The following is a 26,347-nucleotide window of genomic DNA, read 5'->3' on the forward strand; positions in this document are numbered from 1 at the left end:
GGTGGTGGTTGAGGAGATTCCCTCGTTCATATGTAAAGCGCTTTGAGTACTGAGAAAAGCGCTATATAAATGTAAGGAATTATTATTATTATTATTATTATTATTAAATGCAAAGTATATATAATTTTGACACTATTCGCATTATCTGCTTTTACACTGGTATTGTTTAGTATAGTTTATTAGTTTAATATTTAAAAACTGAATTTGCCCTTCAAAATTTTTTTTTTGTTTTATATGGCCTGAGGGGAAGTTTAAAATGTTCCTCATGGAATGCTGCATAACAATGTGGTTGCTTTTCGTCGTAAGATGGCGCTAGAGAGTTGATGTAAATAATGTATTCTGTTCTGACTTGCTACTCAGTAAATAAATTATAATTAATCCTGGTCAACATTTATTCAGTAGTTTACCTTATGAATATTTCGATATCAATAAATATAAAAGGACGGACTAATAAATATGTAGTGTGTAAATTTAAAGATAAGTAAGTTAGCTTTTAAAAGTGTAGATAGGCTTGCGAGTGGATCAAGAGCGCGGGATATTTTTCAGGTCCTTTATATCTATACGACATGAAATTATAAACAATCCTAAACTGGATAAACCCTTAACACAACCAAGCGATTGTTTATGTCAATGAACTCAAGTTCTGCTCACTGATGTTTTATGTGGTGGGGGGCGGGTGATTTACACAAATTGTTTGTCTCTATCTGCTCATTCATCGCAATGTTTGCTTACGCATTATCATTAAACAATATACTCTGCATCCCACGCCCAAGATCAAATTGTAAGCGATTTAAGTGCCGCCTATGCATAATTTTTGATTGACGGCGGTGTCGTCCAATCACAACAGCGTTTCTAGTTCCTCGCGTCGCATTCTACACGATTATTTGCCAGCCCGCCTGTCATGTTCTACATCGCACTCAGCGCCCATTGGTCAGGCCGGTAAACGTCACCACCTTCCGGCCAATCAGGACGCACTTCCGAACCGCTTGTTAATTCCCGCCCTCGCGCTGTATCTATTACATTCTTTCGCACTAGAACCAAAGATACTTTGTATCAGTCACGTTTATCAGTTACATTCCCGCGCGCCTTCAGGATATTATATCGAGATTAGTACATGCGCGCGAAATTTATCTGTTAGCCCCATTTTATGTTTGTGCTGCTGGAAAGCACAAGGGAGGAAAAGAAGCTCCGTCACTTTGTTCCCGTCATCAGTGCACCCAGTGCACCCGTATCACCAGTAAACAGCAGGTAGGATGCGATGCTTTCTTGTGGTTACTGTATGCACATCTGATCCATGCTGATCGCGGAATACTGAAGTGTGTGGATGTAAACGTGTGTTTTTTTTAATAATGATGGTAGTTCTGCATTTTGTAGCTGATGTGCTAGAGCCATCACGCGTTATTGGCCTTGGTTATAGTAAAAGAAGATGGTGATACACATCTATTACTATTCGCTGGCATTAGACTTGATTTACACGCATTCTATCTTGATTGTATTAACCGCTAAAAAGATATTTATGAGAATTTGTTATAAAGCTTTCAAATATATAGTTGGTGGCTGCGTGTTATTTATTTATTTATTTTTTCGTCTGTGTGTGTGTGTTTTACCCGCTAGATATTTGATCTAATTTACTAACATCGATTAGTTAACGATTAACATCTCTGTTATGCAATGTTTTTCTTGTCATTTACGTTGACAAGCACGTGTACTGATGTCTAAAACATGCTCCTCACGGTTTGTTATATTTCATTTTAATGTTATTGTTATAATCTTTTTATCATTTATATATCGAATGAGTACACGACAGGTTTCTAGTGTGCATTTTATCAATTGATTTAATGCGTTATTTAAAATTAGGTGAAAGGTCATTGCGTGCTGCGCCCTCTTATGGACACTTTTGAAAGTGCGTCTTAAGGACCGTTCCTCGTTTTCATATTTTTCCTTCAGTGTAATTGAATTTGAATGTGTGAAATAAGGTGAATTAGGACACGTTTTTATTTTCACAGACAAAAGTCACCCTAAATATCCCTAATAAATCATTTAAGAGTACTTAAATGAATGAGCTACTTCACGTTTGTGCTTGTACTCACCCTACTGAAAAAAGTCTCCCAGCCTTTTTTTTCCTGGTTTAGCAAGCTGGTCTAGTTGTGATTTAGATTGTGTTTTGGTCTTTAAGCTGGTCAAGCTGGACTTAGCAGGTCAGGCTGGAAGACCAGCTGACCCACCAGCTTTGCCAGGCTGGGAGGACCCCCTTAAACCAGCTAAAACCAGCTTAAGTTGGTAGGGAATATATTTAGGATGCATTTAGTTACATTTTTGTTGTTTTTGGTTAATTTGAATAAATACATTTTGTGTATAAATGTGTAGGCATGCTGTTTTTAATTCTTTGACAATGTAAACATTCCTTTACCATAAGCTACTTAATGTAATCACACACATCGAGCATTTACAAATACTGTAGCAGTGTTTTGGTAAGCAGAATATTATATAGGTAGAGATGAGGGAACCATTTGCACTTGGTTGCTATAACGACACTGTTGCCATAGATACGTCTTGTCTGGATGTAGAAGATATATATAAATATAATGTGTCTCGTCTGTCTGAACACATGCTATTACTATATAAGAGCAGAAAGAATGAGAGTTCATTGGGACGTTCCAGAAAGTATCATGGTGCTCATGATGTGGAAAATTTTACTGTAGTTCCTCATTAAATGAAAACCTCAACAGAAAAGTTTGTGTCAGCATTCAGTGTTTTGATCATGAAGGATAATGCAATATGTCTCATATATAGATTTATACTGAGTGGTGATCATTCAGCAAACATACTGTACATATTTAAGACTGAGGTGAGATGGGCGATCACAGACTGCGTAATGCCACTTTGCTGTAATGTTATTTGATTCTGCTGTTGTATAAGCTCGTCTTTCTCCATCTAGAAATGGCTGAAGCCCATCAGGCTGTGGCGTTTCAGTTCACCATAACTCCAGAGGGAATCGATCTTCAGCTATCCCATCAGGCCCTGAGACAGGTTTATCTGTCAGGTCTTCGCTCATGGAAAAAACGAGTCGTTCGGCTGAAGGTAAAGAGCGCTGCAAATTGCTAAAAACATCATTTTGTGTGTGTGTGATGGGGTTGCAAAGGGGTGGAAAGTTTTCAGTAAATGTCCAGAAACTTTCTATTGGAAAACATTTTTAATTGAAAACTTAAAGGTGCAGTGTGTAAATTTTAGTGGCATCTAGTGGTGAGGTTGCGCAAAATGACGACTTCCACATAAGGGACCCTCGGTGTATGTAGATAAAAAAAAGTCTCATTCTAAGGTAATAAAAAATAACGGTTCATTATAAAAAGGTCTTTATAAACCCCTTATGATATAGTTTTGTATATTATTTTGCATTTCTGTCAAGAGATCCTTCTAAAAATTACACACTGCACCTTTAATAAAAAATTATTGGATTTTTTTGGAAATGTAGGGAAGTTTATATAAACTATATCATATACAATGATAAATAAACATTTTGTTTGGTCATAAGCAGACATGCATGCAAGATAATAAAAATTTTGAAGAATCCTGGATTTATTTGATTAAAAATCTAATATGACTTTTAATATGACTTGCTTCTGTGGAAGTCAAGGCATGGAAAACTGAAGGGAATGTTATATTATAGGGGGATGTTTTAGGCAACTCTGCAAATTTTTCAAATTCCCAGTTTATTCCCGTTAATTCCCATATATTCCCGTTAATTCTCATGGAAAGTATCTAGTCTTGAACATTTTCGAACTTTTACAACTCTACTCATGGCTCTTTTTCCTCATTTTTTTGTGTTTGTTTGTAATTCTTTCTCTTTTACAGAACAATGTGATCACTGGTGTGTATCCTGCCAGCCCGTCCTCCTGGCTGTTTGTTGTCATTGCTATCCTGGCCACCATGTACACACGCTCCGACCCCTCCATGGGTCTCATCGCTAAAATCCAGGAACATCTGCCAGTCAGGTACAAGAAGATGAATTATTCTCCTGTATCTTATACAAATATTATTTGATTGCATGCAAATTACAATTTTAATGAATCTTTCATAAAAATTTGATTGCAAAACAAATGGGAATGATCGGCAGTGTCAGAACATAGTTTTGTGTGACACACGCTGATAGATTATGTCATTGTGTGACTCGCTTTACAAGCTTTACAAAAGATTAATCTTCACACCCATGCATTCATGAAACTGAAAGGCGTGTGTATACTTTACACACCTTATTGTGGGTAAAAGCAAAAACAAGCGTGAAAGTCACATTTGATACATACAGTAAAAGGTTTATCAATGAAACAGAATATATTAGTATTAATATTTATTTAACCAACCTATGAGTGTTTGGTTAAACTATAAATTAAAGGCTTTACTGCTATAATATCATAGTCAGATATTTTGACGTTTGCTCATTTGAATGTCACTTGACTTCAGATAAAAGCATCTGCTAAATGTAACTCTTGTCTTTCTTTATAGTGATTCTCTAAGCATTCAATGTCGGACGGTGGTGTCCGCGGTGTTGTTCAGTACGCTCCTCTGGTTATCTCTCATCTTCACCATGAGACTTTGCCTGAAGCAGTTACTGTCCTACCACGGCTGGATGTTTGAGCAACACGGGAACGTGTCCAACACCACCAAAATCTGGGCGGTTAGTAGTACAGTGGAATTATCAGACACACCTGACCTGACCTGAATCAGACACACCTGACCTTCAGCCACCCAACCAGTAATGGAAATCAAACACGTTTGTTTGTTTCAGGGCATGGTTCGGATTTTTTCTGGTAGGCAACCTCTGTTGTACAGCTATCAGGGGTCTCTGCCCAACCTGCCTGTACCCCCGGTGAAGGACACGGTCAAGCGGGTAAGCTCAATGTCATCATTATTACCGCAAGCTTTATCACTGTGAACCCTCCTAATGGAGGTCGGTTATTAAAACAAACACCTTATGTTGGTGAGTTTTCAGCGGACCACTTACGTTTGCTTTACTGTGTGATCACACCAGCCGCGCATGAGGCGTGAAATGTGTGTCTAGTTTGCCGCTTGAACATTTTGAGTTTACTCGCTTCATTGGCGCGTTAAAGGCGCACATGAAATTCTAGTCATCAAGACATTCACATGGAAATTTGCATCATGGGAGGGGCTTCTGCGACTCCGCCTCCATCCTGTAATCATGTCATTACTAGAGTAAGCTCCTGATTGGTTAACATGCCGTGTTTTCTGCCAAATTTTTCAGTTCAAATTTTTCAACCCGTCGCAACCCTCAATTCGCGCTATTCATGCGAACTAGACGCACGAATGAGGCGTTTAGCGTGGTGCAGTAGAGACCTTCAGACGCACGTCATCCGTATTGACATTGACTTAACATTGAAATCACTCGCGCTTGAGGCCTCTACCGCGGCTGGTATGAACGCAGCATTAGAAGAGATTAGTTAAAGTATTTTTCCCTCTTTAGTACCTGGAATCCGTGCGTCCGCTGATGGACGATTCAGAATTTGAGAGGATGACCAATCTAGCCAAAGACTTTGAGAGCAGTCTGGGAAAGCGTCTCCAATGGTACCTCAAACTCAAAGCGATGTGGGCCTCCAATTATGTGAGTGCATCTAATACATTTAATATATCCAGGGTGCGATTTGTGAAAAAATCCAACTAAAGGCATAAATGAACAACCGGGGATAAAAAAAAATTCCGAAAAAATAATTAATCAGAATCGGAGATATAAAGACCAGAGGTGGGAATAATCCCTCCCAGCAAATCGCACCCTGTTATATCCATTTAGAGTTTCTTAAAATTGTGTTTCTTTAAGGAGAGCTAATTTTTCTTGTGTCTGTATCTTTAAGGTCAGCGATTGGTGGGAGGAGTATATCTACCTGAGGGGGCGTGGCCCAATTATGGTCAACAGCAACTACTATGGAATGGTACTACATTTACTTACTTCCTATTATATACATCTGCATCAAACCCAATGAGCTGTCCTGTTATAAACCTATATACTGCATATGTAAGCAGATAAGACCTTTTGGACATCATCAGTGAAGTGCTGTCTTATTACAGAACCACAGTGTTTTAGTATCTCATAAATGTGCATCTGTTATTCTCAGGACTTCCTTTACGTGACACCAACACCGATTCAAGCCGCACGGGCAGGAAACACGCTGCACGCTTGCCTCTTGTACCGCAGGAAGCTCAACAGGGAGGAAATCAAACCTGTGAGTCCACATTACAGCACTGACAGATGGTGTCGGTAGGGATGGGGGCGGGGGTAAATCTGCATCTGTCACCCCGAGCAATTGCAGAGATTGATCGCATGGCTTGTTTTAGCTGTGCATTGAATTTGGTTAAGCTAGATGAGTAATGCAGACTGTGTGATAGATTCATGTATGTTAGGGACGCATTTGTCCGCAGATGTGACGTAAATCTTTTATTTATTCAGCTGAGTACAGACACGTGCGTGTTTACTGAGCTCATGTTGTGTATGTGTGTTTTCAAGGGGTCATATATCACAGAAAGCAAATTAATTATTTGTAAAGTTCAGTGTATTCTAACAGTCACATCATGTCTGTACCTGTAGTTCTCTCAGATTGTTTTTAGGAAAGCTGCAAAGAGAGGATATTTAGCAATCATTACATGGGCGTCAGAACTATTATATGTGGGTGGGACAAGACCCACCCAGTTTTTAAGACCAATGATATTGGACCCACTCACTTTTTCATTAATTTAAACCATATGTCTGTTCACTTGTCAGAGTGTCATCAGTCAAATCCATTTCACAAGAGAAATGCTTTAATAAATTAGAATAAACTCCGTTCCACGTTTTAGCTACAGCCTTGCATTCCATGCTGCTGCATCTTCAAATCCATTCCAGTTGCCTCATTTAGAGTCCATATAAATTAAACTCCATTTCGTGTTTTCAATTCTTCAATTTGATATACACATTCAGACGCACTTACCTCTGGGGGCGTCCCCAAAGTGTCACCACAGTGACGCAGTGCGAGTTCCCTCAAAAGGAAACTGTAACAATGTATCTTAAAAGGTAACACGATGTAACCTTGCTCACACTTGAAATGTGTCCCAACATTTAGTTCTTGAATTTGAGGGTATTGGACCCAGAAATTCCTTGAAGGTGTGGAAACCCTGTACTAAATAATGGCATCTACATCAGTAAATGCTTTGGATCACCCACGCCCGTGAATCATAATATTCACAGTAATGAAATGAAAGTGAGAAATTTTTCTTAAAATGCACTTTAAAAGTGTCCAGAAGAGGGCGCAGCATGCAATGACCTTTAACCCAATTTAAAATAATGCATTAAATCAATTAATAAATTGTGCACTAGAACCCTGTTGTGTTAACATATGACCACCCACGTTAATATAATGTGAAGAATGGTAATCAATCATACCAGAGGTCATTACTGCCTTTGTTTACATGTAGACATTTAATTCTGAGGGTGGAAAATGCCTGTAAAGAATAACAAATAATCTCTCTCTCGCTCTCTCTCTCTCTCGCTCTCTTTCTCTCCATCAGAGTCGTGTACCAGGTTTAAATGTTCCTCTGTGTGCGGCTCAATGTGAGAGAATTTTCAACACCACACGAATTCCAGGAGAAGAGACAGGTAACACACAAACACAATGTGTGCCACGATTAATTTTGTCTTTCAGCTGTTGGTCAAGATATCTTCGCTAAATTTTCTAAAAGTTTTTGTCTTTTATGTGATACTTCATTGTTTAGTCTTGTAACATATTGTGTAACAACAGCGTTACATCTTCTCAATATCTACTAAATATTTATAAAACGTCCCTCTGGATGATTAATTCTGATTGGTCAGTTTCAGTATGTCCCATATATCTTATTACGCCCTGGTTTCTTTCTTCCCACAGTATAAAACAAAATGAACTCAAATCATTATTTGTATCTACATTGTTTGTTCAGTAAGCTCATGTGGAAAACGCAGGAAAATACACGGCCTCCACTTTCTCTTCTCATCCTTATCCACATCTATATTTTTCATTCTCTTTACTTTTGTAATATTGTCATATTTGAAGTGATTTTTATATTCGTCAGTTCGTATATCAGTGTGTGTGATGTTTGCTAAATTCCTGCTAGAGTCACAAGTTTAAAAACATCAGTCACACTCACACCCCTACTGGGACCGTCCTGGTTTATAACATACACAGAGCCTGACCCAGATACACAAACACCCCACACAGCAGGTTCTGTTTCTCTTCTCGTCTTAATGGAAAAGTACAGCCATTATTTACTCACCCACTTTCTTTCCTCGAATGCAACTTTTGATCTGGTTGCAGCAAGGTGTTAACCCGAATTGAGAATTAATTTGTGCCGAATAAAAGATTTGAAATGTTTTGTCCTGTGTGTGTGTGCACATTTAGATTCACTGGTCCACTGGCAGGACAGCGAGTATGTTGCAGTGTTTCACAAAGGTCGGTATTATCGGCTGTGGTTGTATCACGCCGGTCGTATGCTGTCGCCCAGAGAGATCGAACATCAGGTTCAGCTTATCATGGATGACCCGTCACCCCCTGCGCCGGGAGAGGCCAAACTCGCGGCTCTGACAGCGGGAGACAGGTACTGACGTACATCAACAGCTTTAATGACACAGAGAAGTAAACATGCACAGTCAGTGTATGTTTAAATAAACACGTAGCTTCTCTGGAGTCTAGCCAGGGTTCAGTGACAGAACATCAACGATAAGGGTAACCGGAAAGCTAGAAACCACCAGCAACCACCTAAAAAAGCCTGCTTTTCCTGACACATATTGTGATATTTTGTTTCCTGTGGTTTATATTGCGATATACAAAAAAATACAAGAAATTGCCTCTGCTAGATTACTTTTAAAAGCTCTGTTCGAGAGGAATTAACTTCTGCCTTGCATTTCTTGTATTTCTTGTATAGCTCTGGGAATGCACCTTTAGGAAAATAGTTGTGTGTTGTATTTCATACCTCTTGTCAAACAACCAGATTGCGGTATTTAAACTCTTTGAACCTGTGTTGTTACCACCATGTAAATTTGACTACATCTTTGACTTATCTGTTGCTGAAAGATGTGGAAACGAGATATTGTGCAACCCTAACTTAAAACACCATAGAAACGGCATACTAATGCAGTAAACACTGAACTTATTAGCAAATGCATAGTGAACTAAACACTTTTGATCCCCTAGCATCATGTCTTGGTTTTATACAAGCAAGCATAATTATTTATGCAAAATGTAAAAATGTACTTGCGTGCTTTTAATTCGTCATGGTGTGGTTTTCCTGGACAGGGTTTAGGTTAACCATATTTATATCAGGTTTTTACAAACATACCTTACAAAAAACACTACAGGTGTGCATCTTAAGACAAAACAAAGTCACCGTTATATGTTAAAATTAGTCAGGACAAGGTGTTTTTAAATGAAAGCAGCCAAACATGCATTTTAGTCTAGGACTAAAATTAGCCCTGTGTGGGAAACCGCACCTATAGTTGGTTTCCTGGGCATGAATTAAAAAAAGAGTTGGTCTTACTCTTTATTTTTTTTAGGTTAACATACATAAAAGAAGAAATATGTAATAATAAATATCAAAATGCAGGCTATTAATAGAATTTGTTTGGGCGGGAAACTCACAGACTCTGTGTGGGCAACTTGGTGCCATGTTGGAGAGCACTGACCTAGACTATAGAGATCTAAACTAGGAATAACTCGATTTTTATTTAAATCTGTTTTAGAAAGACATTTTGTAAGACTAATATTAGACTGTCTGGGAATCTGCATCTATGGCCCAGTTTGGCAGACAGGGTTTAGTCCTTTAAGTCTAGTCTCAGACTAAAATGCATGTTTGAGCTGTCTTAACTGAAAACAACTTGCACTGACATTTCTTAAAATATATCAATACCAGTACATTTGTGTCAAGATGCACACCAGTAATATTCTTTCTAATATTCTTTAGGTTTATGAAAGGTACTTAAATGTACCTAAGGCCTAATCCTGGCTTAGTCTATGAAATTGGGTTTTTTATGAGGAGCTTGGATGCAAAAGTCGCTAAACGCCACCTGCCATCAAAAATGATATAATGATATTAAAGGTGCAGTGTGTACATTTTAGTGGCATCTAGTGGTGAGGTTTCGAATTGCAACCAACGCTTTTGACCAACGGCTCACCCCTCGCTTTTGAAACACATAGAGAAGCTACGGTAGCCGCCACTGGACAAACATGTCACTGTCGGAGACAACTTAGTGAAAAATTGTCCTTCTGTAGAAAAATGGCAGCACAAAATGGCAATTTCCATGTAAGGGGACCCTCAGTTTATGTAGATAAAAAGGTCTCATTCTAAAGTAATAAACGCATAACGGGTTATTATGAAAGGTCTTTATACACCCCTGATAATATAGTTTTGTATATTATTTTGCATTTCTGTCAAAAGAGCCTTCTAAAAATTACACACTGCACCTTTAAACAAATGCTTTTGGCATTATATTTAAATTCAATTTTATTTATATAGCACTTTGTACAATTGTTAAAAAATTTTTAAAGCAGCTTTACATTAATAAAAGCAAGAAAAAAACACTGAAAAATCCGTACTTGCAAGCGGAGTAATAATGTAACGTATAGAAAAGAGTTCTAAGTTAAGCCAATGTCAACTGAATCCCCAGGGGTTGAAAAACTCCTAGGAGAAAAAACAAATGTATCTTCTTTATGGCGGGGGGAGTCCTATGGAGAAAAACCTTAAGCAGGGTTCCCACAGGTCCTTGAAATTCTTGAAAAGTTGTGAATCTGGGGAAACAATTCAAAGCCCTGGAAAGTTTTTGAAAATATAAATACATAGATACAGGTCACTAAAAGTGCTTGAATCTATCTTATGCAATAATTTTTCTTGAAAAAAAATCCAATCCAAAATGTAGTGTAGGATAATATCATAAAAAAATCTAGGCTTTTTAAGCACACGTGCCAAGCTGTTCGCTTTAAATGCTTAAATCTTCTGTACGCTAATGTTGATTCATACCAAAATGCTTTTTATGCATAGTTGTGTTTGACGCATAAAAACGTCTCTGGTTATGTATGTAACTGTTGTTCCCTGAGAAGGGAACGAGACGCTGCGTCTCCCTTGCCATACTTCCTGCGTCCCCGTAACGCCGTCTTTGGCAATATTTCAGATAGCGATATACTTCCTGGCTCCCGCGTCACCCTGTCGTTAAGCCTCACCATTGGTTGGATTTGATATACACATTCAGACGCACTTACCCCTGGAGGCGTCCCCAAGGTGTCACCCCAGTGACGCAGCGCGAGTTCCCCCAAAAGGGAATTGTAACAATGTTTCTTTAAAGGTAACACAATGTAACCTTGCTCTCACTTGAAATGTGTCCACACATTTAGTCCTTGAATTTGAGGGTATTGGACCTGGAAAGTCCTTGAAAGGTCCTTGAATTTGAAGTTAGCCAAGGTGTGGAAACCCTGCTTGAGAGAGAACCAGACATAGCTGATTCTATTGAGGATATATGTATATCACTTAGAGGGTTTTACATCCGAGCTTTTTATGTGTTTTATAACTTTGACTAACCTTAAAGCAGGTCCGCGTTTTTCCAACATTTAATTTTTTTTAACGTTAAACAGACGGCTGCCCTTGGACATTTAGAGTTCTGCTTCATGCACACTACACACTTTTTATCAGTATGCTGGTGGTGAACAAGGTCATGTTTCCATGTTTCCATGTTGCATGATAAACTATTCACTGATTCTGCTAAAGGTTGTCAGGGTCATGATGACATCAAACCTTTGACACACATTCAACTTTGCTTGGTAGCACGTTCATCACACCAGAAAATGTTATTTGTTTTACATTTGAATTCATACACACCCTTAACAAAAACTAATCAAAACTGTGGTTGGTCAATAAAAATAGCAGTCTGTCTGTGGTCTAAAATGGGCTGCAAAGCAGACACTGTGCAATTAAAATGTAAGAGCAATTAAATCCCACAGATATAGGTTACTACCCAGTGCTTCAGTGTTTTTCATTTTATTTCCCAGAATCCCTTGGGCTCAGGCCAGGAAGGAATTTTTCAGCTCGGGGGTGAATAAGAGATCCCTGGACTGTATCGAGAAAGCGGCGTTCTTTGTTACCCTTGACGACGATGAGCAAGGCATGATGGGAGACGACCCAGCTGGTAATCTGGATCGGTATGCCAAATCCTTGTTACACGGCAAGTGCTACGACAGGTGGGTTCAAAACTGTTCAATAGTTGCATAACAAGTGCTGCATGTCATCTTAATCACAACATTTACCTGTATGCAAAATGCTCACCGTGTATCAGGTGGTTCGATAAGTCCTTCACTGTGGTGATTTATAAGAACGGAAAGAACGGCCTGAATGCCGAACACTCTTGGGCTGATGCACCTGTGATGGCTCACCTGTGGGAGGTATTACTGCTGCACATACAACACACCCATAACCATAAATATTAATAAGCGTAACTTAATGGGTGTCACATTATTTGGCCGAGCAGGTCATAAATACTTGGGTTGGGCTCTGTTTACCTGCGGCTGGAATCATAAATACCATTCGTAACATATTAGCAACCACATAACAATTTCAAATTCCTTAGCAGCCCCAAAGCAACTTGTAAAACCTCTATAATCCTGTACAACATCACTCACAACCTCTTATGATCACAGCAGATGTTCATCCTCTCTCTCTCTCTCCCTCTCTCTCTCAGTATGTGATGACTACAGATAGTTTCCACCTTGGTTATAATGAAGAAGGTCACTGTAAAGGTGAAGTGGACCCATCTCTGCTGCGGCCTCAGCGACTCACCTGGGATATACCTGCGCAGGTGCAAACACAGCAACATGCAGGGTTCCCACAGGTCCTTGAAATCCTTGAAAGTTGTGAATCTGGGGGAAAACATTCAAGGCCATGGAAAGTTTTTGAAAATAGATACAGATCATTGAAAGTGCTTGAATCTATTATATGCAAGAAGTTTTCTGAAAAAAAAAATCCATATTATTCCCTGTGTAGTGTAGGATAATATCATAAAAATTCTAGACTTTTTAAGCACACACACTAAACTGTTTGCCTTAAATGCTTATATCTTCTGTATGCGAATGTTGATTCATACCAAAATGCTTTTTGCATTGTTAGGGAACGAGACGCTGCGTCTCCCTTGCCATACTTCCTGCGTCCCTGTAACGCCATCTTTGGCAATATTTCAGATAGCGATGTACTTCCTGGCTCCCGTGTCACCCTGTCTTTGTCGTTAAGCCTCACCATTGGTTGGATTTGATATACACATTCAGACCCCTGGAGGCGTCCCCAAAGTGTGACCGTAGTGACGCAGCGTGAGTTCCCTCGAAAGGGAACTGTAACATGTATCTTTAAAGGTAACACGATGTAACCTTGCTCTCACTTGAAATGTGTCCACACATTTAGTCCTTGAATTTGAGGGTATTAGACCTGGAAAGTCCTTGAAAGGTCCTTGAATTTGAAGTTAACTTCAGTGGTGTGGGAACCCTGAACATGTCCCAATGTTTACCTTCTTTCTGTACAGTATATAGTGACACTTAATGAGCCACTGAATAATTGATGTTTTCATTATGCTTCAGTGTCAGGAGCGTGTGGAGAAGTCTCTCACCGTGGCGCAGGCTCTGGCCGACGATATCGACTTTCATGTGTACCCCATACAAGAATTTGGCAAAGGTGCCATCAAGAAGTGTAAAATCAGTCCTGATGCCTTCATTCAGATCGCCCTACAGCTGGCATATTACAGGGTAACACTAAAACATGATTTCATAATTTTGAGTACTTTGTTTGCAATAATAGTTGATAAAAAATATAAATAAATTTCACAAGAAGGAACATTTTAACGCATCCATGTCTGTATGTAGCTACATTGATGAATCATAGATACAATGTTCCCTTTTCTCCTTGTTCCTCCTTCAATCCAGAATCGAGGCACATTCTCTCAGACTTATGAAGCATCTATGACGCGTTTGTTTCGCGAGGGTCGTACCGAAACTGTTCGTTCCTGCACCATTGAGAGCTGTGCTTTTGTCAAAGCATTTGAGAATGGAGAGGTAACGCATGCCTGCAATCTTTAAAATGTATGCATGTGTAACCTAAAAATATAAACGAAATTTTCACGACCTAAAAATCTCTCCATCTCGTGTAGAGTAAGGAGGTGTGTAGACGTCTTTTCCGTACAGCGGCTGACAAGCATCAGAATCTCTACAGGCTGGCTATGACGGGTGCAGGGATAGACCGACACCTGTTCTGCCTCTACATCGTCTCCAAATACCTGGGAGAGGAGTCGCCCTTTCTCAAGGAGGTGTGTGAATTTATCTTTATAAAGATGTTTTATATTATTTGATCCTTTCCCAGACAGCAGGCGACTCCAGGACAGATCCACACCGAAGTCGAGGCGGATCTGGCCCGGAGTCGTCTGCTTATCTGGCTTATCTCCAAATGCCTTTTTAGTTGTCTGTCTCTAAAATGTTCTGATGTAATATGTGTTGGTAATGTTTATATGTTTATTCCTAAGGTTCTCTCTGAAACCTGGCGTCTCTCCACCAGTCAGACTCCTCTCCAGCAGGTGGAGCTGTTCGATTTCGTTAATCACCCTGAATACACAACCTGTGGTGGAGGATTTGGTCCAGTGAGCAGAATTTGTGCTATTTTATATATTTACAATAGGGCTTTAAAAAAATTTATTGCATACAAAATAAAATTTTGCATAGTATATTTGTGTGTGTATTGTGTGTATATAAATGTTTATTTATGTATATATTTTTTATTTATATATAATCTAAAATATGTAAATGTTTCTTAAATATATACATGCATGTGTGTGTTTTTTTATATACAAAATAATTTCACACATATATTATGCAAAAACAAACTTTTATTTTGTATGCAGTTGAAGTAATCTTTTGACAGCCCTAATTTACAATTTACTCATCAGTTACATTTAATTATAATGCACATGCTTCTCTTAAACATTCGAATTGGTGTGCTCTTGACAGGTGGCAGATGATGGCTATGGCGTGTCTTACATCATCATTGGAGAAAACATGATCAACTTGCATATTTCCAGCAAGTTCTCCTGCCCTCAAACTGTTAGTATATTAAGTTTTCCCTTAAAAGTGCTAGCAAGGCAACTTGATTTTTTTTTTAAGTCAATCAGAAAATATTTCCTGTCATTATGACTAGTGATATACCGATATATTGCAGTGGCTAATATATCGACCAGTATTTGGATATATTATCTTATAATTGGTATTGTCAGTTTTTCTGTTACTTATTTGTTGTTTGTAATAAAAAGACACTTAGATGTAAAACCAAAGTTTAACAGACAGTAAATTGACCCAACATTATTCACTTTTTAACGTGACGTTATGTTGTTTTTTACACAATAACACTCGTGGTGTGCAGCAAAGTCTTATTCAAACAGTACCGTGAGATGTTAGATCCACATTAATTGTGTCTTGTAATTATGTTTTAAGTACTTTTAAAATGGTATTTTTATAAATGTTACGCTGCAACAACTAATCGATAAAACCGATAAAAATCAATAACAGAATTTGTTTTGTCAACGAATCTCATTATCGATTTGTCACATGCTCTGGCACGACCAATGGACAGCGCGGACACATGTCCGCTTCATACAGCGCGAGCTGTGGGCTCAAAATCAGGCATTACTTCTTCATTCAACGCGAGCTGCACATTTATCAGCTTTGTATTAAAAACAAAGCAGTGTTGCTAGGTCTGCAGGGGTGCCAGGTCTCAATTCGTTTTTTTATTTATATTGTGACATTTAAAGATGTTTTACTAATATATATATATATATATATACACACAAAGTACACTTTCACTCGTAAACAGCTTAACTTAGTCACTTACTTAGATTTAATAAGGGGAGAAAATGATTGTAAATGATTGTTTTTATCCGATTAGTCGATTAATCAAAAAATAATTGCCCGATTACTCGATTATGAAAATAATTGTTAGTTGCAGCCCTATGCATAACAAACATGTCTCTCATTTACTGTAATTACATTTGTGTTATATCTGCCTCATATCGGCCAGTTGGCCATACTGCTTTATCAATATCCACATCGGCTGTACAAAAACATATCGGTCGACCACAAATAATGACACGAAGGTCCTTTATTTTAGTTATTTATCAGTGAAAAATTGTGGCCAATAATATTTGTCTGTGGGGCTATCTAGTAACAAAATTTTATTGCCGTTTTGAATTAAAACAAAAGCTTGAATGATTAATTGCTGTACTGCGTTACAAAAGAATTTTTTTTACATGAAAATATACTAATTTAGTTCTAATCTTTTGCATTCACATCTTCTCTATTTAAGGACTCGCATAAGTTTGGATCCCAGATTGTTCAAGCCATGAAAGACCTCCTGAAGTTGCTGTCACCAGAAAAGTCAGACCCATCCAAACCTGAGCAGAACCACTTTCAGAGCAAAAAAGACCTGTAGGGGTGGAAATGATTTACAACAAGAAAACAGAAGGTCATATAAGTGTGTGTGTGTGTGTGTGTGTGTGTGTGTGTGTGTGTGTGTGTGTGTGTGTGTGTGTGTGTGTTTGTTTGTCGAATGCATGTATAAATCATACAATTTTGCATCCCTACATTCCATGCTTATGTAAAAATGCATCGATGCCATGAAGCCATGAACAACATAAGAATGTATCAATGGTGGAAGTTGCTTCGTCATTAAAAGCGAAAAGAAGTGAGATTATAGTTGAATAGTGGAGGAAGATGTTTCTAACCGTATGAGGGCCAGTTGCCTGGATAACTTAGATTCAGTTTGCCCCTAATTCTTATATGAAGCTTTAAAGTGATTTAGTAATATGCATATATTACCACAAGAATAATGAGTGTTTAATGGATGAAGATCTAACTCGCAAGTATAAACAGGATCACACTGCCGTTTCACCTCTGTATGTTCTGATGAAGGCACTTTAATCTGCTGTTACACAGTTATAATCACATCACGGGTCATGTTAAGCTCGATTGAAATTATACTTGAAACCTGGAGCAGAACTTCATTATGGGTTACAGTGACTTATGACTCAGAATAATACACGTGACTGCAGTGTGAATATGATTGATTTTTGTGGCATGTTGATCTCACTAAGACATTCGTTTTATAGTGTTTTTTTATCGTTATTATTTAAATGTGCTATTTACCTTTGACATAAAGTCAAATAACCCAATAACTTTATACTTATTCATTGTGTTTAGTAAGTTTGAGTTGATTATGTTACAGCAAAAAAAGTTTAATGGCATTAAAAGCCAGTAACACCCAAGGAGGAAACGCATTAACTTTAATAAATGTTTGTTAACATCTCAGATTTTTATTTTAACTATAATGTGAGGTATAATTCCTGTTTACTGTGGTACAAAAAAGGCAACAAACAAACTAAAAGTTGAATGAATCAGTTTAAGATAAGAGACATTTAACAAAAATGTTTAAACCACTTCCGTCCGTTCATACAGCACTTAAAATGTTAATATTTTGTGAAGGATATGTGATGACTGATTTGAGATTTTATAGTAAAACCACACTGCTGGTTCACGTACATCAATAACCTCAAAAACCTGCAAAACACAATCTGCATTAAATAAATAATTTGTTACGCCCGCTGCTGTACCACTGACACACATCATGTTAGTGTTGCTTTATTAAGACGTAGATGAATGAAATCTTGGTAAGGGCTTCCTGACCTTTCAGTTTTGGTTTCATTCTGCGTTCTTTTGGCAGCTGTACCTTAAGGCATTCAGCTTTGTTTATTTGGCACTTACTCATTGTTATGAAGTTGCCTTTCGATTTTTTGATTTCACAACTCCTAGATATGGTCATTGTGAGAATATTACTATGTATTATCCAAGTCTTATCTTACTACGAAATAATGCTTTTACACCCTATGCTGTATATCTTACTTGAGTTTAAACCTCACATATGTTTTATATTGTTGTCGTTTATAACTATTGTTATTATTCTATTAACTTGAAACTGAAAACAATAGCAATGCAAGAGTTTGTGCTGATGTTAGTCTGGAAAGGCGAATATTTTACCTCATCTGTCTTATGAATGTTCATCCAGAGATCTCTTCTGTTCTGGGCCAGTACTGTATTCGCTGTCTGCTTGTCTTTTCCTCTGATTCAGTTTCAGATCATCTGTGTATTGCAAAGCTTTACTCTTTCTCTCTGGTAATCTTTCATTCCTTTACATGTTATATCTGATTGGAAAGTTGTAAAGACAAGCTCACTTTTTTAATTAAAATGGTTTAAGCACACACGTGTGTTTGTGGTGTTATTATTCCCACGGGTCATGGAATATCATGGAAAGTTAAAAGGTATTTTCCAGACATTGAAAGTCTGGGAATTTAATATATTTTATGTCCAAGTGGAATATGAAGGATTTTTGTTTGTTGCTTTAAATTTTAGTTTCCATTTATCAAAATGTAGTCCGGTTGTTAACTTGTGACGTCCAAGCCTAAGCTGACTACAATTTCAACAGCTGTTTGTTGCACTGTTTATTCATTTCACGCATTTAAGCTACATTTTTATAAACTCACGATGTACACAACATTATCCAGGCTCACGACATCCTGAACATAGGCCTTGGAAATTCAACCTTTTAGTCAGGGAATTTGAACCCTGATAACAGGTCTGGTTGTTTGTGTCATTGTATTAACATGACCAACTGTTCAGTTTTATTAATTTTCTTCCTCCTTCAGTATTTTAATTTAATACCTTTAAATGTTTCCTTTTCTGTTTGATGGAGGAAAAATGTAACTGGCACAAAATAAAAAATACACAATATATAACCATTAACAGATTATTATTTACTTAGTAGATTTAAATATAAATGTCAAAAGTTTAAATTAGTATAGTTCCATTAACAAATCTCTATTAAAAAAACTGAAATACTGGATTGTTTTTATTCATATTCAATGTAGGTGATACATTTTTTTACTGACACCAGTTTGTACAGGTGTTCAGTCCTGTTTCAATGTAAATGTTGAATAGACATCATCGCTCTGGTTTTGTTTCAATGTGAAACCGGATTCTCCAGCGATCTCTTTCACTCTCTCAACAAAACCTGACACCTGCTCTTTTGAGAGGTCCAACAGATAGCTAAAGAAAACAGGAAGATCAGATGTATAATATTTGAAACAGATACTCTTCAGAGTAAGGATTATTTGTGTGTATGTGTGTGTGATGAGAGACTTACTTTGCCATCTCTACAACCAGAACAGCATCGGGTGCTGCAATCTGTCTCAGAGATGAATCAATCTGATGAACCATACTGAGAGAGAGAGAGAGAGAGAGAGAGAGAGTGTGTGTTATCATTACTGAATCTAGTTTAGTGCAGTGGTTTCTATTGTGTCTCTGATGGGTTACCTGGCTGAACAGAAGATGGTGTTAAACAGGTTTCTGTATCTATTTTTAAGAGGAAGTTTGGTGAGAGAGTCTGGAGACAGAAATGAGACCTTTACTCCATTTAAATTCATCAAATCTGTGAAAACACACAGAAGCAAAAGTAAATGTACAGCAGATATTCATATGGTTACAGGATTTCACTGTTTATATGTATTTATTTAACATGATGTTACCATGTGGCTGTGATATCTGTGGTTCCAGTTCTGTGTGAGTTTGAGAGACAGCTTCATTTGGGTCTTTCTCCTTTGATGTTATTGGGTCATCCGTTGATGGATTACAGGTACTAGAGATGCTAGAATCATCTTTACTTAGAGGAGATCGCCCTCTACTGGCAAGACATTCAAACATCGCCAAGACATTGATTTCAGAAATATCCTGAGCAGTCTGTAAAGCAAAGATGATCAGAGAAAGGTAAAACTTAAAATGAACATTGAACTATCTACAATGTGAATTACTAGCTGTAAATACATGTTATAGTTGTGGGCATGAACACGTGTCAGATTTAAAGAAGGAACAACATGTTACCTTTTTACTTATCTCCTTTTTTAGATTTTTACACTTTAACTTATGTTACTTTAATCAATATTATAATGACGTACATTGTAATATCTTTGAGGTTTATGCGTGTGAAGTTTGAATTGTATATGGAGTTTTTATCTGAACTTTTTTACCTTTACATGCTGATTGTTGTGTTTCTTTAGCAGATCTTTATCTTCAGTCTCTATGCCGAAGGACAGATATGGACTGGAGACGATATCACCCCAAAATCCTCTAACTGCAACCCTGTTTCCTCTCTGGTACACACACACACACACACACACACACGCGCACACACACACACACACACACACACACACACACACACATCATGAGCCATACACAACAAACTATCATAGAGATTTGTAGGTAAAATTTGATGCAACTCACATTGTTGAACACTCGTGTTGAGAGCAAGCTCTGATTGGCTGTTTGATATAACCCCTCTCTCATCTCAAAGGCAACACCACTTTCTCTCCATTTTACATACTGATGTTTGTTAATGATCCCACACTGAAAGAGAAAATCATAAGATCCTGATATCATAAGGTCCTGATATCATAACCTTTCAGGTGTACAATAATGACACAGTATTTTTACATACCCCTCTCTGGTGCAGTTTCATAGTGAGATCCCAGTCGAAACAGCCCTGTCGTGAGTCATACCGAGTTCCCAGGTGCTGCCGAACACGGGCGTCCCAAACCTTATGTACGCTCGCCGGCACAGAAGGGGGACGTTCCCACAACTTAAAGATCTGGAGCAAATCATCTCTCTCTTTAAACTAACACAAAACAACAGGTTTAAATATCTCTAAACTAGTTTGAATATAAATATTGAATGTATAATGGACCTTCAGTAGGCTTGTATCAAGGCAGGGATGTGTGTTTGAGTCAGATGAGAGTGTGTTTGTGATGGAGAGAGTGAGTTCAGCTGCTGTGTGTTTTAAAGTCTCTTCCGTCTCGCTGCGAATCTCAGAGTTCCCAAAGATCTCCAGAAACACTTCTGTCTTCTCTGAAAACATAAAACACAAAATAAACCCAACACAAGAGCAACATTTAATATTATCTGAGTATGCAAACATGAATATACTCAAAGTGTTGTCTAAGTTAGATTTATAACAGGAAACAATGCTGATTAAAGGCCAGATCTGCTCGTGATACTGTATATAGATATATAAAAAAAAACAGTAGAGTACAAACTGTGTAAACTCATGGTCTCAGGGTTCAGAAGTGACAGGTAGATCAGTAGTAATTGTCTGGCAACAACCTCCATGCTGTTCTCTATCACCCAAACCTGCAACATTAACACATTCACATGCACAACATAGAGTAATGTGTGATAAGGTGATTATGTGCTCACATAGTTAATTATTTTCATTTAATTATTATGTACTTATGTACAAAATGTTAGTGGACATAATATTGTTTGTTGTGTTTGGTTTTGATGTCAGCATTATATGTGTTTATAAAGAATTACTAACATGTAAGCTGTCAGTCTCCTTCATTCCACTGATGGTTTTTAGGACGTGTCTGGGGTCTCCACTGCCAACCACCAAAATATTCAGCTCACCTTGTGACTTCATTGTGTGTATATCTGTAAGTATTTTAAACATATAAACACAGATATCTTACATGAATGGTCTATTTATTAGATGTAATATATTACAGGTTATATGTAAATTGTAACATTACATAGCTTGAGCTCTTCCTTATTACTGATATGCAATGGTTATTGTGTTTAGTCAGATATGTGATGGTTTATTATATTCGATCTAAAATTGTTTACCTGAGCCCAGCAGGTCTCGTGCAGGTCCGAATCCCCACCATGTAACACATCCAGCACCTTCAACACTCCGCCCCGCGCTCATTCTTCAGAAATAATATGATTATTTTTATTATAATACAGTCTGAGAATATCAACACTTTCACTATTGCTTTCTTCTTTTTATAACTATTTCCCAATCCAGAGAACTTGTGTATGGTTAGCTGGCATCTCGCTAAACTGCTTAACTTCATCGCAATATTTAGTCCGTTAAAACAAACACAAATTTTCTGTTGCATCAGTTATAGAATGTAGCATATACACTAGTTATGTACTTAAACCCCGTTAAACTCACCTGTTTTTCTCTCGCGGTGTAAACACGCGCTGAAGTTTTACTGCGGTTGCCAAGCAACTACAATCAAGCAGCTAACACAACTGTCCGAGTTCGCCCCCTTGTGGCAGTGCCAAGTTTTACAGCAACAGCTGACATTTTTTTAACTTAAAATATCAGTTTTACAGTGTAAATAAATATGAAGGTAACACTTTACAATAACAGTACATGAATAATCATGTACTAATACATAAATTAATAATTACTTTAATATGAAGTAATGATAAGTTAAGCCATGTACTAATCAATTACTAACCATAACTATGTCATGAGTCATATGAATTCATGCATGAATTACAGCCACCTTAACTACACATTAATACATGTTTGTTAGTTAATGCATTAATTAACACTTTGGGTAACCGAAATCAAACATGCTCTAGAACAGTGGTTCCCAACGGTTCGCAGGATCTGATGCTTTGTTTGAGGTCAAATAAAGATGCATAAAATGTTCCACTTATAATTTTAGAAACAAAAGATATTTTTCAAATTCATGTGCTCACAATACCAAGATAGCAGGTAGTTAAAGTATTTTATTATGTAAGCTAATTGTTCTCTATTTTTGTGTGCTTGTCAATGTAGATTGCAAAATCAAAAGGAAGGTGGATGTAAACATTACGGCCTACAACAGGCTGTCCGCTCGTTACACTTGTGGTCTGCTGCTTTTGGCGCTGTCAAAATATTTCAGTTAAAATCATTCTGACTATTCCTCAGAAATGACAAATATTAACCAAAGTCACAATGCCAAATGTATAGTATTCATATAAAGACCATCAAACCGTCAATCATACCAGTTTATTTGTGAAAGCTATTAAAATGTTATCTTGATGTTATTTTAATTATTGTTTAATTAATTTTTCGTATTGTATCAGGATCAGCGTTCAGCCAGGGGCGGATCTACGGGTGGATTGACAGCTTGCCCACCCAATCAGATTCATGGAAAACATTATGTTTTTTCATTCAAACCATAATTCTTCAACCATTTGAACTATCAAAAAATTAGAATTGCTCCTAAAGAAAACAAATTGCGCTTTTTGGCAATATATGGTTTATTACGGTAATGTCTTGCTTTCCGTCCACCAATCGCTGCTGTCATCTAGGGCGGAAGAGGCGGGTTTGAAGAGAGCGCGGTAGGTTAGATTGCACTGAGAAGCAGATTCGTGTGAACGTGTGGATCACTGTGGTAAAGAAAAGACTTCTAAATAAAAACGGTGTACACCAGCAACACTAAAGTTAACTCGCTCTTGGTGGCTCGGGACTCGACGGCCTGACTGGACTGTTTAAGTTGATTTTCAATAAAGCAGTGTTGATATTTTTTGCTTCTGGGTCCTCTATGTTTCAGAACCAGTGCTTAGGTAAGCCACGGGCGTTTAGCTAAATAAATGCTCAATGCTTAAATAGTTCATCGTAAATCGTTGTAATATGCTTATGACTTGCGAATGTTATGCTTATTTAATTGAAATAAACCAAGCTTAATGACGTATGCTGCCTGCATATCCGACCTCCGGAGGATGCAGCCTTCTGTTTGAGAGACGGTATACAGTTAGCTTGAATAACGTAATTCCATCTAAAATGTACAAAACTGACGGAAAAAACACAGTCATTTTATCTTCCCAATTAACGCAAGTTAAAAAAAGTATGTGAATTTTTCTGGCCCGCAGATGTATAGATGCCCACCTATCAAAAACACTTTCTGCCTCCGCCACTGGGTAACTTATATTTTTATTTGTTAATGTATGATAAGGTCATGACTTTACTAAGGGGGCATATCATTACTAACTCACCGTTAACTACTCATAAACTAACATAAATTCATGATTTGTTAATGTATGATTAGGTCATGACTTTACTTGAGTGGGCACATCATTACTAACTCATCGTTAACTACTCATAAACTAACATAAATTCATGATTTGTTAATGTATGATTTGGTCATGACTTTACTTGAGGGGGCACATCATTACTAACTCATCGTTAACTACTCATAAACTAATAAAAATTCATGATTTGTTAATGTATGATTAGGTCATGACTTTACTTGAAGGGGCACATCATTATTAACTCATCGTTAACTACTCATAAACTAACATAAATTAATGACTTGTTAATGTATTATTGTGTACTACACAATGACTTTTCTTGGAGGGGTACACTGTTAAAAAGTTATCAATTACACATTCTATACAAATTCAGCTCATCAAAATCCAAATTTTTGGTGGTTTTTAAGGAGAGGAGCAAATGTGAAAATTAGTCAGACATTTGGAAGGGGTAATAATGGCTTAAAAGAAGAACAAAACAAATACTGTATGTGCATTTTGATATTAAGACGAGCCAGTTCACACAATAACCATCGTCTGTAGGCTAACACTGATTTAAATTTAGAAAGAATAGCGTCTGTCACTCTTAATGGCAGCAGTGGAACTAATTTTAATTATTAATCCATAATTGCACATTTAATGATTAAGGTTAACTGTAAATTTTGCAAGAAATCCAGTGCCATTCAATGTTTTTAGCTCAGCTGCAGGAGCAAATATATAAACAGTTTTGCATTACAAACCTAAACATTTTGCATTAACAAAAGTTATTTTCGTTCTTCTAGAGAGCTTGTTTGATATGGAGTACGCAAAGTGTTAGTTAATGCATTAACTAACAAACATGTATAAATGTGTAGTTAAGGTGGGTGTAATTCATGCATGAATTCATATGACTCATAACATAGTTACGGTTAGTTATTGATTAGTAAATAGCTTAACTCATCATTAGTTCATATTAAACTGATTATTAATTTATGTATTAGTACATGATTATTCATGTACTGTTATTGTAAAGTGTTACCCAGCTGGGTAGCACCATAAAACAAATTAATAACATAACATAATAATAAACATGTTTTGACAAAAATGTTAAAAAATGGATTTATCTCGTTTTGCAACGAAACTCTTCATATAATTAAAGAACTTACAGTAAAATATTTGTTTACATTATTGGTTTACATTTTAATGTACAGTAACATGTTTAGTTACTGTATCTGTCATTTCAGTTTAGTCAAAGGCAAAGCATGTTATTTCATTTAATCCTCATTTTATTCCTTAATTGTAAATTTGTTGTAATGTCATTTCAAAAATATGACTCCCTGTACTTTTAATTTCTAAATATCCGCACTGGACTAGACGTAAACTAAGTGTTAAAGATTGTCTGCACAATCAATAACGATTAACTATATTAATAATAGAATTAAAGGAATAGTCTACTCATTTTCAATATTAAAATATGTTATTACCTTAACTAAGAACTGTTGAATCATCCCTCTATCATCTGTGTGTGTGCACGTAAGCGCTGGAGCGCGCTGCGACGCTACGATAGCATTTAGCTTAGCCCCATTCATTCAATGCTGCCATTTAGAGATAAAGTTAGAAGTGACCAAACACATCAACGTTTTTCCTATTTAAGACGAGTAGTTATACGAGCAAGTTTGGTGGTACAAAATAAAACGTAGCGCTTTTCTAAGCGGATTTAAAAGAGGAACTATATTTTATGGCGTAATAGCACTTTTGGGAGTACTTCGACTCGCCTGAAAAGTCAACACAACATCCAGGGGGCGGGGTTGGATCTAGATCCAACTCCTCCCACTTTATATACTTTGTTCCGCCAAATGAACCAGTATATTTGCGTTGTTGCAGCCCGCAATTAGTTGCAACCTGTGGTCACCAACGTTTGCTCTTATCAATTTAAGTGTACGTTTGATTAATAATATAGTTGAGAAAGATTCATAATTTAGAAAGTATCACAGTTAGGTGTAAGAGGAGGTAAGGACACATTCCCGACAGTTTGATATCATTGAAGGGATTTATCTGTACATTATCCCACTTATTACACAGCTATTCCTATACGAGTAAATATATAAACAAATTTATTTGATATCTTTTATTAGCAAATAAAAAAAAAATGTAAACCATCTACGAGGGAAACCTGTTTCCTAATGGCTGTAAGCAAAGACGCGTTAAAACAAGTTCAAAGTCCATACAAGATAAACATTAAATTTATTAATTTCTAAATAACATGCCATAGCCTATATATTTTAATAATTATGCATATTAATACTGTATCCATTAATAGGTCTTAAACTGCATGTGGTAAGATTACTCATAGTAGGCTTACTCGAAATGTTATACTCCAAAAC

The 26,347-nt window shown here is 37.1% G+C and overlaps 2 protein-coding genes across 5 annotated transcripts; one reads left to right on the forward strand and one right to left on the reverse strand.

The window, feature by feature from the left end:
- The first annotated feature begins 984 nt into the window (after positions 1-984).
- Positions 985-18,328, forward strand: LOC135740402 (carnitine O-palmitoyltransferase 1, liver isoform). Of its 2 annotated transcripts, XM_073813114.1 has the most exons (20): positions 985-1,248; positions 2,186-2,280; positions 2,939-3,081; positions 3,853-3,992; positions 4,501-4,672; positions 4,784-4,885; positions 5,477-5,614; positions 5,862-5,939; positions 6,123-6,230; positions 7,549-7,636; positions 8,412-8,607; positions 12,045-12,233; positions 12,329-12,434; positions 12,731-12,847; positions 13,617-13,781; positions 13,959-14,087; positions 14,183-14,338; positions 14,552-14,665; positions 15,033-15,125; positions 16,381-18,328. In XM_073813114.1, the coding sequence occupies exons 3-20, from the start codon at positions 2,941-2,943 to the stop codon at positions 16,504-16,506; spliced, it is 2,358 nt and encodes a 785-aa protein (XP_073669215.1). In that variant the 5' UTR covers positions 985-1,248; positions 2,186-2,280; positions 2,939-2,940; the 3' UTR covers positions 16,507-18,328. The 2 variants fall into 2 exon arrangements, with proteins under 2 accessions (XP_073669215.1, XP_065114806.1); XM_065258734.2 differs by lacking the exon at positions 2,186-2,280.
- Positions 18,329-19,008: 680 nt separating this feature from the next.
- On the reverse strand, positions 19,009-25,757 carry dnaaf3 (dynein axonemal assembly factor 3). 3 transcript variants are annotated; one of them, XM_065259054.2, is made up of 12 exons: positions 25,448-25,757; positions 21,801-21,883; positions 21,496-21,608; positions 21,215-21,308; positions 20,866-21,026; positions 20,620-20,796; positions 20,406-20,528; positions 20,150-20,272; positions 19,652-19,862; positions 19,440-19,554; positions 19,270-19,344; positions 19,009-19,172 (listed from the first exon to the last, which is right to left on the reverse strand). In XM_065259054.2, exons 2-12 carry the CDS (start codon positions 21,880-21,882, stop codon positions 19,034-19,036), a joined length of 1,413 nt encoding a protein of 470 aa, XP_065115126.1. In that variant the 5' UTR covers position 21,883; positions 25,448-25,757; the 3' UTR covers positions 19,009-19,033. The 3 variants fall into 3 exon arrangements, with proteins under 3 accessions (XP_065115126.1, XP_065115125.1, XP_065115127.1); XM_065259053.2 differs by lacking the exon at positions 25,448-25,757 and adding an exon at positions 22,132-22,274; XM_065259055.2 differs by lacking the exon at positions 25,448-25,757 and adding an exon at positions 22,132-22,274 and having other exon boundaries at positions 19,038-19,172; positions 19,270-19,331.
- Positions 25,758-26,347: the final 590 nt, after the last annotated feature.

The sequence above is a fragment of the Paramisgurnus dabryanus genome, chromosome 22, assembly GCF_030506205.2.
Source record: "Paramisgurnus dabryanus chromosome 22, PD_genome_1.1, whole genome shotgun sequence".
NCBI classification, from domain to species: Eukaryota; Metazoa; Chordata; class Actinopteri; order Cypriniformes; family Cobitidae; genus Paramisgurnus; species Paramisgurnus dabryanus.